General features: G+C 46.9%; 1 protein-coding gene across 1 annotated transcript; it reads right to left on the minus strand.

The window, feature by feature from the left end:
• Positions 1-10,008: 10,008 nt before the first annotated feature.
• Positions 10,009-16,010, minus strand: bloc1s5 (biogenesis of lysosomal organelles complex-1, subunit 5, muted). Its single transcript, XM_063206200.1, has 5 exons — positions 15,732-16,010; positions 15,036-15,118; positions 13,535-13,664; positions 12,501-12,559; positions 10,009-10,891 (listed from the first exon to the last, which is right to left on the minus strand). The coding sequence occupies exons 1-5, from the start codon at positions 15,754-15,756 to the stop codon at positions 10,718-10,720; spliced, it is 471 nt and encodes a 156-aa protein (XP_063062270.1). The 5' UTR covers positions 15,757-16,010; the 3' UTR covers positions 10,009-10,717.
• Positions 16,011-16,733: the final 723 nt, after the last annotated feature.

Here is a 16,733-nt window from a genome sequence, read left to right on the forward strand (position 1 = left end):
TCATGTCCCCAAGACTATGCATGGCATTTAGGAATCAGCCGTGCAAACAAGAATATTTATGTCAAACATTTTATACACCCTCTCCCCCCTATTGTCATCCCCCATCACTCCCGAATACCAGCACAAAGAAAAGTGCTGAGAGATTTCCTGGAGAGGAAGGGAGGGAGAGAGAGAGAGAGAGAGAGAGAGAGAGAGAGAGAGAGAGAGAGAGAGAGAGAGAGAGAGAGAGAGAGAGAGAGAGAGAGAGAGAGAGAGAGAGAGAGAGATAGCCCATCAGACAAGACAAGACAAGACACTGAAAATGCAACAACAACGCCCTCCTCCTGTGCCTCAGTGTGTATACAGGCAGGCAGCCTTGTCTGGACTGCATGCTGCCCTGCCTTGTATTGTGCCCTCCTCAGTCCTCAGGGGCCTGTGATGTTTTGCGTGACTGATGCTAGGAGAGTAGATAAAGCAGTATAAATAATAATACCTCCGTCCGCTTAATGGAGGAAAAGCTCACGGAGGAATGCGGCTGGCCGGGCTGGCAGTCCCTCCAGACATTCCTTCAGACGCCGCCCCCCCCGGACGAGACGACGAGGGCGAAACATGCCATGCCATGCCATGCTGTGGCGGCGGCGGCAGCGGTGGCGAGGCAAGGCGAGCCGTGTGTGTGTGTCTGTGTGTGTGTGTGTGTGTGTGTGTGTGTGTGTGTGTGTGTGTGTGTGTGTGTGCGATGACAAGCCATTCTCTCCGTGCTCCGCGGCCATTGTTCTGTCTTTGATTGACTGAGGAAGGCATTTGTTGTTGCTGGAGCTTATCTGTGTTTTTGTGCAGGGGGACGGACTCGACTCGACACGACTGACTCGGCCCTCAGCCCTCGGCGCTGGTAGGTCCTCCATGCAGGCCAATGGACAAACAGCCCTCCGCGTACACCTCTAATGCAGCTATGCAGACCTGAAACAGGCCCATGCCACGGCAGCAGGCCCGCCGATAGGGGGGGACAAAGGGATCAGTTGTCCCGGGCCCAGAGAAAGTAGGGGCCTAGAATTGGAACTCCATTACACTGTATGTATTGAGGAGGGGGCCTTTTCAGATGGCTTCGTCCCGGACCAGGCAAAAGCTGTCAGCGGCCCTGCATGACAGGACAGGGTTACATGGCACTTGGAGTATGTGTGGAGTGTGAGAGTCTGAGGAGGGGAGGAAGGAGAAGGGGATGTGTTTGAGGAGTGTGTGTGGAGTGTGTGGGTGCTTGTGAGGGGATAGGAGGAGGTGGGTATGTTTGAGGAGGGTCAATGCGGGTCACTACTAAGGTCAAAAGAGTCAAAAGACCACAAGTCCATTTTTTTGGTCTGTGTGTGCACATATACCACGTTTTGTAAAGCCAGCACTAAGTACCACCCTTTCGAAGCCCCATAATGCTGTTCCACCTGTGGAATGCTGCAATAGACACTGAAAAGTTAACTACTATAGGCCTACTACACTACTGTGACATAACACAAGGCCTTACGACTTTGTCATTGACATTCTGGTAACAGCACATTTATAACGCCATGTCTTAATGGGTTAAAGAAACATCAGCATTATATTTATTAACAAGTAGATGTTTCTGAAACCATTTCAAGGTCACATCAACGTGTGGTGACGTGTCCCTCCCTGAATTCCCTTTGCTGCTATCCCTTGGGCTATAGCCATATCAATTAAGCCAGTGGATAACTACATAGTGTTGCTTAAAACGAGGGACACCTTCCCTTGAATGATCCATGCAACAGTTTGTATCAGCAGTTGACATAGTGTCTCACCACACCTTCAGCAATAAAACTAATTCACCTCTTATTCATTATTGAGTGGGCACTCGGCCCCATAACCCTTCTCTCTGTTTTGTTTTGGGGCTCTCAGGGTGAACATTTGCCACTGCCAAAGAATTTGTATGACCACCTGCATGGCCCACCCCACCAGAGGAGAGGAGAGGAGAGGAGAGGAGGAGAGAGGTGTGAAGAGAGGAGAGGAGAGAGGAGAGGAGAGGAGGGGAGAGGAGAGGAGAGAAGAGAAGAGCATACAGAAGGAGGGGAGAGGAGGGGAGAGGAGAGGAGAGGAGAGGACCAGAGATTGGAGAGGGGAGGAGAGGAGAGGAGAGGAGTAAAAGGGCTCCAGAGGAGAGGAGGGGAACAGAGGGGAGCAGGGGACAAGAGGAAAAGAATTGAAGGGGCAGCAGAGGAGAGAAGAGGAGAAAAGCGGATAGGAGGGAAGAGTAGAGAGGACAAGAGAGGGGAGATGAGGAGAGGAGAGGAGTGGAAGGGGCAGCAGAGCAAGTGACAGGAGAGGAGAGGAGGAGAGGAAAGGAGAGGCAAGGCGAGGTGAGACGAGGCGAGGCGAGGCGAGGCAAGGCGAGGCGAGGAGAGGAGTGGAAGGGCCAGGAAAGGAGAGGAGAGGAGAAAAGAGCATAGTAGGGGAGAAGAGAGGAGGGGAGAGGGCAGCAGAGGAGAGGACGGGAGAGGAGAGGAGAGAGGACTGGGAGGGGGGGTGGAGGAGAGGAGAGGAGTGGAAGGGGCAGCAGAGAACAGGAGAGGAGAGGAGAAGACAGGAGAGGAGGAGAGCAAGGGAGAGGAGCATCCCAGCAGCTCGTCTCCCACACTACACCGCTGGGCTGCATAATGCTAGGTTATTAACTGGGCTGTGCTGTGCAGTGTGCACTCAATAGTTCATTGGTGTTTTCATTTGGAAACGGCTATAATTGAGTTCGATGGCTGTAAAAAGGAGAGAAGCGCCACAATGTGAAGAGGAGTGGAGAGGAGGCTGAACAGACTCCATTCAAAGGCACTGTAATGAAGGCCTCCCCGAAAATGAATGCTTTCCCCGTTTTACGGCATGCACACTAAGCAACTTTTAAAACGGGCGCAGGAGACTGTGTGCGTGTGTGTGTGTGTGTGCGTATGCGTGTGTGCGTGTGCGTGTGTATGTGTTTGTGTGTGTGTGCGTGCGTGTGTGTGTGTGTGTGCACGTACGAGCGTGTTTGTGTGTGTGTGTGCATATGGTTCATATGTGTGTGTCTGTTTCACTTTGACTATCCGCCAATCCTAACACACACACACAATCACACTCACTCACCCGGTCGGCCCTACTCCCATATATGTATTCTCACACAGCCTTTCAGTACTGTAACAAAAAGCAAAGTTTAATTTAGCGAGTTGAAAAGTGCACGCTGGGTACTGCCAAAGCTGCTGTCAAGCTATCAGCAGTAGCTCTCCACTGGCTTTATTGGCTCTGAAAGGCCCACCAGCAGTAGGCTGCAGGCAGGGTATAGCCAGTGTGTGTGTGTGTGTGTGTGTGTGTGTGTGTGTGTGTTGGGGGGTTGAACGTGTGTGGGTACAAAGTGTGAGAACCCTAAAAGCAGTGCATGTGGGAAGTGGTGTGCATGCCTGCATGTGTGTGTGTGTGTGTGTGTGTGTGTGTGTGTGTGTGTGTGTGTGTGTGTGTGTGTGTGTGTCTCTGCGCACATGTGTGTGCAAGCATTTGTCTAAAAAGTCTAAAAAGTGTCAGATGTCCTTCAGCAGAAACCATAGTAGTACCAATCCAGAGTGTGTAGCACGGGCGGTGGGAGAGTGTGTGTGTGTATGGGGAGATGCATGGGGGGACCCGGGGACGACAAATCTTAGGTCAGTGTGTGTGTGTGTACGTGTGTGTGTGTGTGTGTGTGTCTGTGTGTGTTGGGTAGTGGGGGCGTGAGAGTGCAGGTCTTTTCTTGAGTGTGTGTGTGTGTGTGTGTGTGCGTGTGTGTGGGGGGAGGGGGGAGGCCCGGTTCGGAACGGGAGAAACCTTCGAGACGTCCAAGAACTCTTTGTTCTCCACTTCAGAAGAGGGGTGATAAAATAGTGAGTAAAGCGGAGGCCTTCACCGATGCACATGGGCCCTATTAGGCGACCAGTGGCTGGGCCGGGCCAGGCCGAGCCGATCGGCAGGCGAAAGCGAGATTGCAATTTCAGATTTTCAAATGGACAGCTGCGAGGTTGTGTGGGTGGAGGTAGATCTACAGTAGTAAGTAGTGGTGGTGGTGGTGGTGAGGATGAGGACAAGTTTTCCACATCTGTCTGGATATGGAGATCAATGAGAGAGAAGAGAGAAAGAGAGGGAGGGAGAAAGAGAGAGAAAGAGAGGTCACCTTGACATCCAAGGTTGCTTTTCAGTGGGCTGCATATCGGCCCCAGTGTTCTGTCAAAATGGACTGCTTCGTTAACTTCTCCTAGTACTACTACTTCTTAGTTTAGAGTTTAGGGTGAGGATTATGGCTAGGTTGATGGTCTACTACTGGTAGCTCATTTTAAGACCAGAGGGTTGCAAGTTTGAATCCCACCCTTCCACTACACCTCCATCCATGGCTGAAATGCCCTTGAGCAAGGCACCGAATCCCACATTGCTCCAGGGACATTGTAATGACCAATGCGCTGAAAAATAACTGTAAGCTGCTTTTGGATAAACATACATAAGTGTAAAGTAATTTCATAATGTAATGTAATCGAGGGACATCACGATGGCTAGGTCATATCTCTTTGCCTTTGTAGGCCAAAGCGGCATTTCGCCACGACGGCTGCAGTTCCTCTGACCTCCAGCCTGCTGCCTCCTGAATCCGTCTCTGTGCGAGTCGACGCTACAAAAACAGGTCTGGAGCAGAGTCGGAGGGAGACAGGCACAATATGTGATCAGACATTTCCTAATTGGAATCCCCACATGGCGCTGTGCTGTGTTGGGCTGCGTGTCGCGGGGCTAGCCTGGCCTCCTCCCGTTCCTCCTGCTTGTCTTGTGCTGGAGTGTTTTCTCTTACCAGGGGTGGAGCTACGGGGGGTGGGTGAGCAGGGCATTTGACCCGGGGCCCAGGGCCCTACTTGTATTGGTGGTGGGGTCCCGAATGTGACCTTGGCAGGCCGTATGGTTGGGGGCCTATCGGTGTCTTGACCTGGGGCCCTATGCGCAATTGTTCCGCTACTGTCCCTGACGATTTATGTTGGCAGGGAACGGGCCGGCTCTGGACTTGGGATCTCGGGAATGCTCGCTCCAAAACAGGAAGAACACAGCGGCTCCGATAGAGCACAGACCAAAAACAAGCTCTGGTTCCTGAAGCCAGAGTCTGAGAGGTGGCAGGGAGATGTTTGTGTGTGTGTCTAGTGAGTGTGTGTGTCTGTGTGTGTGTCTGTCTGTCTGCAGGATCACGGAGTGGGGGGAGGAACAAAGGGGTCAGTTGTCCCAGGCTAAGGGGGAAAGGGGGGTCAGAATAGGGTCCTCATTGCATTTTATGTACTGGATGGGGGGCCCGTTCAGATGACTTTGTCCTGGGCCAGGCCAAAGCTGTCAGCAGCCCTGTCCGTGTGTGTGTGTGTGTGTGTGTGTTTGTGTGTGTGTGTGTTTGTGTGTGTGTGTTTGTGTGTGTGTATGTGTGTGTGTGTGTGTGTGTGTGTATGTGTGTTAATGATAAAGTACCCCCGGTCGAGGCACACATCAGCCCCCACACACTCAACTTACCGGAGAGAGTCTATCATGGGATGCTGAGTATGCTAGTGAGCAGGGGCTATGAGCTATGGAGAGGGCAAGCTGGGCTCTTGTCCATGGGCCCAGGGCCCTGCCGTCCCGTATTGGAAGTCAGGGCCATATCTTGACCTTGCCTGGTTAACACCAGCAGTCTTATCAGATTGGGCAGCTTCCCACCCAACTGGGCTGCCTAGGATGGCCATATGCGGGTAAAAAAGGGGTAAAAAGGGTATTTGTATTTCCTGCAGATTTATGGCCATAGAAATCCATAGAATTTAGTTCAAATTGGGCGGGATTTAGTACTTCCAGGCGGGTTTTGAGCATTTTTTGGGCCGGAGATCATCAGTCTCATCAGTCTGGAGGCCACCTATACAATTGCTCATAGGAAAGGTGTGGTTTACGATTGTCCGGACCGTGGCCATTTATTTGGCCGTTTCGAATGCATCATTTGCAGAGGTGTCGAAAGTAAAAGTAAAATTACTTTTGTGGTGTAATTACAACACTGGCACATGACATTACATAGCTATTACATCATTTACTCCATTGTACCTAATGAGAGAGATAGACTGTGTTACTACTGAAAAACCTAACAAGGACCCACAAGAAACTTGATCCAACCAGTGCAGAGTTAGCTAATTGCAAGACAAGTACACAGGTCTACTGGTTACTCAGATAAGTTACTTGTGTTGAAAGGAAACTGTGTTAACTTTAACTTTTGACACCTCTGATCATTTGACAGTGCTTAGCCCATAGCCAATCGTGTCAGTTGTATTCGAACAAACGGCAAGCTTCCGTTTGCTAAGTATTATGTATCATCGCCTTTCACCTCTGCCCGCCCCGTACATTATTGGTTCCCATGCTGTCTTTCAGATCGGAACGATCGGCATTGTCAGTGTTGTGCTCCGGACCCTGTGTGCAAATGTTCCACCACTGCTAGTGCTACTGAGTGAGGGTGGGCAGTGAGGGTGGGCAGTGTGTGTGTGTGTGTGTGTGTGTGTGTGTGTGTGTGTGTGTGTGTGTGTGTGTGTGTGTAAGGAAGTGTACACTTCATGCTTGCTTCCTGCACGCTGCGACTGAGAATCGGCAGGGGCTTCCCTTTGAGGTCAGCAGAGCTTGGAGCATCATGGCGGCCTGGCCCGCCGGCCTCTTTGTAGCAAACAGAATCCATCTATGTCAGACTCAGCCCGTCCGTCGCCAACAGGGCCGGATTAGGATGGCCTGGGGCCCCTAGGCTACAGGTTGCTGTGGGCCCCCCCAAAAGGCATATTTTAACAAATGCACATACACAGTGTCATGATTACGAGCTTGGAATTTAAGATAACATGCCTACCAACTGTACTCAACAGATCAATTTTTCAATATTGCATCTTGTCATAATTCCGCAATTTTTCACTTTTGGCATATCAGGGGCCCCCTGGCAGATGGCCTGGCACGTCCGCTGACAGCATTAACTGGGCCCTAGGACCAGGGCCACTGACAACTTCTGCCGGGCCGCCCAGGACAAAGTCATCTGAAAGGGCCCCAAATCTAATAAATACAATGTAATGAGGACCAAATTCTGGGCCCCCTCTCTCCCTGGGCCCGGGGCAAGTGATCCTTTTGCCCCTCTCTGCCCCTGTTGGCTTCCCTGCCTATAGGACAGTCATTTGAGAGGGCCCACCACCCAACTCATACTATACAATAGGGACCCAATGCTGGGCCCCCCCTCTCTCCCTGGGACTGGGACAACTGAGCCCGTTTGTCCCCACCCTGTCATCTTTCCTGCGGCCCAACTGGCCTGATACTCTTTCAACCTGGCGCCTCCTTTGATTCCGTGCCAACATCAGTCGGGACTCGGATCGGCTCCCCCTCTTTCGGCGTACGGTTCAGCTGCTGAGTAAAGTCCATGGAACATGATTGCTTATGGTGCGTTGCATCTTAAAATAAACACAGGGACATCCATAATAAAAAAAATCTACCACAGCAGCGAGCGAAATAAGAAGAACATTTTCCTCTGATGAATGGGAGGGGAAAAATGGCCCCATGGTTCAGCGGGAGAGGCTAAAAAGGCCTCAGGTCAGAAACTGAAAATACTTTTGGACGATCTGTGTAAACCTTTTTGGTGTAACGACATAGTGAATGTCGGATAAGCTATCGACGGTGTAGTTAGTATTATTTGTTTAAATGTGTGTTTATGTTATGTCTGTGCCTGTGCGGATGATCAAGAGTGTGTGGTTGTTATGGCTACCGTGTCTGCTGTCTGTTCACTTGTGTGGCTTTAACGTAAACCTACTGTCTTGCTCCTGACAGCCGACTGTATTTCTTAGCCGTATTATACTAAAAGATACTGATTGATTGTTGGGAATCTCTGGGATAGAAAGGGGAGCCTAAATCACCCTAATCAAAACTTCACATATGGAGGGACGAACCGGGGACTTTTTTTTGAATATTGTTGACCTTACTGTAAGCACTGAGGTCTATTTTTATGTCCTCCCCATAGCCCCGTGCTGAAAATAAACGTTGGTGGGGTGGGGGGTTGCAGATAGAAAAGGTGCCTTTGTGAGTGGGGGGTGGCGAACCGGAGGGAGGCGGCGGGTGGCTGGCTCTTCGGCACTGTCACTTCTCATTAGGCCTGCGATGTCCGTTGTGGATTTCGCCAGCTGTGCCCTTGGCCGATGGTGTGTGTGTTTCGGTCGAGGTGGCATGTATGTGTGTGTGTGTGTGTGTGTGTGTGTGTCAGACTCGGCCGTGGTGATGTGTGCGAGCCACGTACGCCATTGGGGCCTCACCTCAAAACATCTGCTGGCACAGACAGCCCCCACCACTGCTACGCCTGCTCTGGTCACTGACAGATCGTCAAGCCAACAGAGGTAGCCAAGGCAGTGGCGGGCCCTGGCATGTGTGTGTGTGTATGTGTGTGTAGCGGGCACTGGTGTGTGTGTGTGTATGTGTAGCTGGCCCTGGTGTGTGTGTGTGTGTGTGTGTGTGTGTATGTGTGGCTGGTCCTAGCGTTTGTGTATGTGTGTGTGCCCTCTGTCTCTGTCACCCAGTTTCATACTGTGTGTTTTTTTTCGAGAGACGAAAGACAAATCAATTGAGTTTCTTACAAAAAATAACAAAAACGAAGGAAAAGAAACCCAGCATGGCTGAATGAAGCCAGAGCCAGTACTTCATTGACATCGCACAGCATTCCACGGTCACTTTATTAGTGGGAATCTGCTGACAGATTCATCATGTGTGTAGAGTCCCGCCACACACAGACACAGACACACACACTTGACAGAACCAGTTCTGAGGCACAAAAACATTCTTTAAAAAAAGACAAAAACAAGATTCATTTTCTTTTTACTGACAGACTATCTCCACTTCCTGCTCGGTGTTCTAGAAGTGTCCGTGGCGTGAGCGAGGGGGGCCAACTCCTAGTTCCTTCCTTGTTAGAGTAGTAGAGTGGGTCTTTTTAAATATTTGCTCTGCCACACAAACAGACGCACAAATCACTTTAACAGCACTCCAGAAATGTGCCATAAAGACCTCAGAGTCGCTCCCCATACATCCGTCTTCTTGTCACATATTCATCCGTGGATCTGGCCATGCCTTCGTTCGGTCACAGCAGTGGTTCCCAAACGTTTTTCAGTGGGGACCCTCTCCTGGACTATGGAATATTTTCGCGCCCCCCTATCTACCATAGTCTTAACCTAGCAATGGATTTCCAGTAATATTAGGCGACAAACTTTTGATTGAAAATCTAGTAATATTAATGGACACATTTTGTTGTCCATTAATACCGCTAGATTTTCCATTAAGTGTGTCCACTAATATTGCTAGAAATCCACTGGACAGCAAATACATCTATTAACCACACAAGTCAATACTTTCACTGACCAAATTATGAAATAATAACCTGTGGATTTACCATTTTTATGCCATGTCCATTTTGTCCGCAACCCTCTTAGGGTCCTGACCCCCAGTTTGGGAACCACCCGGTTAAAGATTCCTTGCTGCACTTTATTGTTCTGTGAAACTTCACCCACCAGTTGGGATTTTTCTTTTTTGGGCCAATGTTTGTTCAGTCGGCGTATGTGGAAAAGGTTTGTAAAACAGCCCTAATTGCAGAGGAGCGACGGCAGTTGGCTTTTGGCAGTTTGACAGTCTTGATAGTGAAGCTATCCATGATTTAACATTTTTCGCTTGTTGATGGAATGTTCAGACAGAAAGGCCAGGAGTCCAGTATTGACTTTTTCACTGTTTGCCTGACAATGCCTGGTGAAAAACGTGTCACCCTAAGGTTGGCCCAACATGTTGACTAGCGCTGTTAAACCATCAATCACCTGAACAGCGTTTCTGAAATTCAATATTTTCCCCTTTTCAGTTCCCCCAGTGTGCTTTGTCACATTTCTGTGCCATACACCACCCTCTTCTTGCCCTCTTCACTGGAAGACAGGGTGAGCAAACACACTTCAACACACTCCAGCCTGGTTTTGTTTAAAAATGTCCAGAGTAGGAAAACTCACAGCCAAGAAACCATCAGAGTTTTTGCTTGTCTTGACATTTTTTGCACACAGCGTTTAATGAGGAATTCATAATTTAATTGGTCGTGAAAGTGCCAGCTTCGATACAATACATCATGGAATAGGTTTGGCTGTGTTAAAAAGTGCAATACGGCAGTAAAACAGGCTCTTGGACAACTTAAACCCTGCATATTTCAGAGGCTTTTCAACACTGTGTAAAAATGAGAATATAGAACAATATCAGGCCATAGTTTTAGACAGATAGAGATAGACGGAGAGAAAGAGAATGGTGTTAAATGAAAGATGGCTAAATTGAGCAAGACATAGAAAAGAAAGAGACAGATGGTTAGATGGAGAATAGAGATATATGAAGAAAAATCGAACCACACTCACAACAGAGGAGAAGATAGATAGATAGATAGATAGATAGATAGATAGATAGATAGATAGATAGATAGATAGATAGATAGATAGATAGATAGATAACACCGAGCATGAAGAGAGGGACATCAGGGGAGTTTAAGACAGGCATCAGTGTTTTGGACAGTCTCCACTGTGCATAGGGCCCCAGAAATGGCATGGCCAAGTCCTTGATTTATTGGTTGTAGAGAGAGAGAGAGAGAGAGAGAGAGAGAGAGAGAGAGAGAGAGAGAGAGAGAGAGAGAGAGAGAGAGCAGGAGACAGGAGATACTTGATGTCTTCAGAAGGTCTTCAAGTCTGCATATTGGTCTTCAGAAGGTGTTGAACTTGCCGAGGTCCTTCTTCATGTCGGTGTAGAGGGAGCTGAGGCGGCTGACAGCCTTGGCGTGCTCCTCATCCACCTCCTCCTTCAGCACCGCCTGCTGCTTCAGGAACTCCTCCCAGTCCGCCTTGCGGCGCTCCATACACACCTGCATATGGGTGCTCTGATACACACACACACACACACACACACATACACACACACACACACACACACACACATACACACAATACATCACACATTACAATGTGGAGATACAATGCTGTATGGGTGCTATGATAAACACAAACGGATGCACTTGTGCATGTACACGTACATGCACACGTACATGCAAACGTTCATGCACACGTTCATGCACACAATACATTACATTACAATGTGGAGATACAGTGCTCCATACACACCTGCATATGGTTGCTCTGATGCACACATGGATACAAATACACACACAATACATTACATTACATTACAATGTGGCTCCGATACACACACACACACAGAGAAACACACACACAGACACACACATTAAAACATCTTCCAGTCCGCCCTGTGACGCTCCATGCACATCACTTATTTCAGGGTATTGGTTACAGTCCCTGGAGCAATGTGGGGATACGACACTCCATACACACCTGCATGTGGGTGCTATGAGACACACACGCGCACACACAGAGGCGCGCACGCACGCACACAGACAGACAGACAGACAGACAGACAGACAGACAGACAGACAGACAGACAGACACACACACACAGACACACACACACAGACACACACACACACGTCCTGACGGTCTCCCCTTTAGTTGGACTAATACATATGTAACAAGACTATTGATTTTATCATCTGTGGAAACTCTGCCAATTGCAATTCATAGATTAGAGTTCAGGCTATATACAGTACTTTGTAGACTGCCGTTGAATTCAATAAAGTCTTAGTAGGAGAGCACTCCAAATAAAGTTACTACTCTTCTAAAAATGGGATTGAAACTTCTGTCTGTTATGTCAGAGGAGGAGACATCTGGACATGAAATACAAAAAGAGGAAGAACCGTACCAAAAAAAAAAAAAAAATGTCAAAGCTGTTATTTTCACTCTGGGTCTAATGACACTTCCAGACCAGACAGACAGCCCTGTTCTTTTGCAAAATCACAAATGTCTGCACCATTAAGTCTCCAAATGGATGCTTTCAGGGGGAGCTACTGCTCTCCGCCAGCGCAGCACATCCCGTCATTAGCATGTGATTATGAGATTTACACTGCTGGACCAATCCTCAGGGTTGCCAGATGTGCCAGACGTGATGATTTGCCACCCCCCAAAGAATGCTCAAAACCCTCCAAGAGGCACTAAATCCCGCCCTCCCAATTTGAGCTCAGTTCTGTTGATTTATCTGTCTATAAATCTATAGAAAAATCCACCTAATACCCTTTTTTTAACCCACAGACGGTCATCCTAAGCAGCCCAGTTGGGCAGGTAAAATCTAGGAAATTTCCGGCCTAATCGAGCTGCTTAGGATGAGCATCTGTGGGTAAAAAGGGCCATTAGGTTTTTGTCTTAGATTTACAGCCATAGAAATCATAGAAATCAATACAATCTGGCAACACTGAGAGGAATACCATGAGCTGAATGGAGTGGCGTGGTGTGTATGTGTTTTAATTCACTAGCTGGACCTCTAGCTCCCTCTGCTGGATGGAAAAATGTGCTGAATGAAGAGAGAAATAGAGAGAGCGAGAGCAAGAGAGAGCGAGAGTGTGTGTGTGTGTTCTAATTCACCTGCTGGGCCTCTAGCTCCCTCTGCTGGATCCTGTTGGCCATGTGATTGGCTGCCTCCACTGTGGAGAAAAATATATCAGACACAAGGTGAGCTGACACTTTTATACAAAGCAACTTACACAAACAAGGACATAATCGGCAGCATACAATATGTGGGGAAATCCAAGCAGGGTTAGTGTATAAGAGCAGGATTAGATATTTTTTGAAAGAAGATGTTTGTGGTTAACAAGACTTAAATTAAAGTTTGTTCAACTACTGCAAAAAGTATTTTATATGTTTAGGGGCGCTTTAATGCCTTTATTGACAAGACAGTTTGAGAGTGTGACAGGAAGCAAGTGGAATAGAGAGATGGGGGAAGATCGGGAAATAACTTGGGGCCAGAATCGAACCCGGGTCCCCTGTGTAGCAGTGTAGTGCTCTACTGTTTGAGACATGGCAGTGCCATCTACAACTAACCTAAGTGGTAATATTTTGGTGAGTCCATGCGTCTATCAAGAACAAAAAAGTGGTGGGTAAGGGATGGTTTGGTGGTGGTGGTGAGTCTATCCAAGTGAAAAAGAAGTCCGCAACACTGCTTGTCTTACTGTGTATTTAATAGAGCAACGTTTCGACCTTCAGGTCTTCATCAGGCAAAAGATGAAGCCTGATGAAGACCTGAAGGTCGAAACGTTGCTCTATCAAATACACAGTAAGACAAGCAGTGTCGCAGTCTTCTTTTTCACTTGGATTTACTCTCATTGTCCTGCACCTGGCCCATCGGGTGGGATGTGCACACATCTACTCCTCTGACCTGGTGGTGAGTCTAGCAACATCAGCACCACAACTGACCATTCATCTCTGACTTCATCTAACAACAGAGCCAGGTTCGATTCTGACCCGAGATCACTTCACAATCCTTCCCCATTTCTCTCTCTCTCTCTCTCTCCCAATGCGTTCTGGTTACTCCCTCAAACTCCGCTGTTCAATAAAGGCTCAAAAATATCTTTTAAAATAAGAAAATCACGAGAGCATGTATGCTGAGGTGGGTTCCTCACATCTGGTGAGTATCTGGTGCAGGTTCTGCTGCATGGTTTGGGAGCAGTTGGGCAACACGTGCTCATTCTGCTCCACCGCCCCTCTGCTCAGGTTTTCCAACAGACGGCATTCCCGAAATCCACGCTTTTCCTGCAAAAGATGGGGTTTTAGCCTAAAATGTTGCAACAAACAATGTTCATATTTTTACAAGGATATAAAAATTATTTACTGTCATGTGCTCATGAATTAAAGACTAGGTAATGAAAAGTCCCAGAAAAGAAAACGAAAAAAGTAGAAAAAGTAAAAAGTCTCCGCATTGAAGAAAGAGATGGAGAGTGGAGATGAGTGGTTCATTGTCTATGGCGGTTCATGGAATTAAGCAGCCTTATGGCTTGAGGAAAAAAGTTGTCCCTTAGTCAGCTACTGTGGGCACGCATGCACCTGTATTAGTGGCCAGATGGTAGAAGAGTGAAGTGTGTGTTGCTGGGGTGGTGTAGATCAGATGTTATGCATCTGCTGACATTCCTTAAAAAAACAACCAGCCAATCCATATTGATGATGCTGCAGTGGAGAGAGTCAACAGCAGTTTTGTATTCCTTGGAGTAAACATCAATGACGAACTAAGCGGGTCTCATGTCAATTCTATCACAAAGACGGCTAGAAAACGACTTTTTTTTTCCCGAGGCGGCCACAACGTTTTTTGGTTGGCAACAGTCCCAATATTCACTCTGGGTACAACTTCATCTATGCAGTTGGAGATGGAGTCAGTGACACACTCTGTGTATTCGTCAACGTCATCAGAGGCCGAGTGGAACCTATCCCAGTCTGTTGTGCTGAAACAGTCGTACAGAACAGTGTAAGACTCGTCCTCCCAGCGCTGTACAGAGTGAAATACAGACGGCTCACATTTGAACTTCTGCCTATAAGCATTTTGTGTGTACAGCTAATATCTTGTTGTGTTCATAGAAGTTAAAGGAGAATGTAGGCGTTGTCTTGCTTTAAGACAAGTTAAAAGAGGGAGTATGTAGCTAAGCTAGTGAAAGTCAATGGATCACTGTAGCATGTGTGATCCATTGACTCTCACTAGCTTAGATACTTACTCCCTCCTTAAAACAAGACAACGTCTAACATGAGAAATAAGACACTTTACCATCTTCATAAACCCAGGGCAACGTATTTTAACCGTATTCAGCCCCCAAATAGTGGCATACCTCTTTAAGACGTCAGACTTGTAACCCGAAGGTTGCCTGGTTCTAACCTGCCAAGTTGGTGGGGGGAGTAATTCCCTATCCACCTCCAAAACGGAGGTACCCTGAGCATGTTACCATCCCGCCGTTTGGGGCTGCCCAATTACACAGGTGAGGCATAAATACACTGTGCACTGTGGAGCGATGTGTCAGAAGGACAATAGGAGTTTACCAGGTGGGCTTTCGCTTTCATAGTTTGAAATGTTTTCACATGCTCCCTATCATTTGAAAAGTTTGTTCTGTGTTGTAAGATGTATGCTGATGTCGTACTTACCTCAAATTCCCTCATGAAATATCGTATTTCCCCCTGAATGACAGGTCTGTGATCTATCAGTCTGGACTGGATGTCACCAGCGTCTGCAAAAGATGTTAAAACATGAAAAAAATGCTGCTGATAACCCCTTATCTCCAGACCAGCATTATAGGCTTATCTGGAAGGAATGTGGAGTATGTGGGCTTGGGTCTCCAATCCCCCATTGAAAAAGAAAGCAACGGGACCTTAGCCAACTATACTGGTGTGTGTGTGTGTGTGTGTGTGTGTGTGTGTGTGTGTGTGTGTGTGTGTGTGTGTGTGTGTGTGTGTGTGTGTGTGTGTGTGTCTTCCCCAAAACTGACATACCGCCGTCTACTATAAGTTATTGTCTACAGTCTGCACAATGATGATTTGAGAATGGTTGTCATTTTAGCATCTATATCAAGGCTGTTGGTGTGATAGTTTATATGCAGTGCCAAACAATGCACAAAATATACCTGCTAGTCAAATGATTGCAAACGACAGGGTTTACCAAATTGTTATTAACAGGTTGTTACACATGACGCACTGCTTGCACTAAATGAGGAGAGCTTTTGGGCTTCCTTATGAACACAAAGCACTTCCTAAGCCAAATCACATGTACCTGATACTTGACGCCAATGAGCCTGCACTCGTGACAAAAATGTGATGAGATAGAAGAGTAGTTTTCAAACGTACCTTTCACAATCTTCTCCATAGTCATAAACACCTTTTGATTACAACCTTATAACAATCGCATAATAATAAACTCAAATGGACCATGCTAACTGGCTCATTTCTTCGGTGAATCTTTAATCATTTTGTGCACATAACGAACTACGTGATTACTACAGAAAGTTGCTGTCCCGGCTTTGAAAAGACACGCATCTAATACGAAAAACAAAGCACCAACACTGGAAAGTCAAACTACTAGCTTGCTAAATTGAAATCAGCAGACCAAAATCATCTGACAACAAAAACACAACTTCCGGGATTCTGACGTCCTCTTAAAGGGGACGTAGTTTTGAATCGTAAATGAACAGCTGACTGACCAAGAGGTCTATCAGGAAGAAGACCATCAGAGGTCAGATGTTGGGTGAGTTTTTCACCATCGCCATAGTTGATTAAGTATGTTATTATTGGAATATTAAATAAGATGTTGATTATTTCTTTCAGCTAATAGGCATTATCTACATGTATTGTCTAAGCGTTTTTTTTTCTTGATAGTAACTTACAATTTAGGGACTATTTATTCCCTTTGCTTTATACGAATGACAGTGCCACTTCAGAATATATCATCACTCACAGAAATATTTTTGAGGATAGTAAATGAGAGTGTTTTATTTTGGACACCAGATGTCAGCATTGCATTAGAGTAGGCCTATTTCTTTGGATGTCGAGGAGCATGCCATGACTAGAAATAAATAGCCTAACTTGACTACCCACTCTAGGCCTACACAACAATGCTAATTATGAATAAATGAATGAATCTTTATTGAGCACAAGTATGGAAACTTGTCTTCAGTTTCAGCATGTAAAAGACACATAGGAGAGACATTAGACATTTAGGGAAATTTATATAAGACAGTGACAGACACACTTTTTTTTTTTTTTTTTTTAAAGCAAGGCATAGGCCAACTACTGGAACGACTGGATGAATAAATAAATACAACAAAAGAAGGTAAAATGTGAAAAAAAGTC

The sequence above is a fragment of the Engraulis encrasicolus genome, chromosome 9, assembly GCF_034702125.1.
Source record: "Engraulis encrasicolus isolate BLACKSEA-1 chromosome 9, IST_EnEncr_1.0, whole genome shotgun sequence".
Classification (NCBI taxonomy): Eukaryota; Metazoa; Chordata; class Actinopteri; order Clupeiformes; family Engraulidae; genus Engraulis; species Engraulis encrasicolus.

What these genes read in the sequence shown, in the direction of transcription:
- bloc1s5 (XM_063206200.1), bottom strand. Translation starts at nt 15,756, where the DNA reads ATGACTATGGAGAAGATTGTGAAAG. An exon ending in TATGGAGAAGATTGTGAAAG is followed by an intron (nt 15,119 to 15,731) that starts GTACGTTTGAAA and finishes CATCTTTTGCAG; the next exon opens with ACGCTGGTGACATCCAGTCC. An exon ending in GCACCAGATACTCACCAGAT is followed by an intron (nt 12,560 to 13,534) that starts GTGAGGAACCCA and finishes TTTTCTCCACAG; the next exon opens with TGGAGGCAGCCAATCACATG.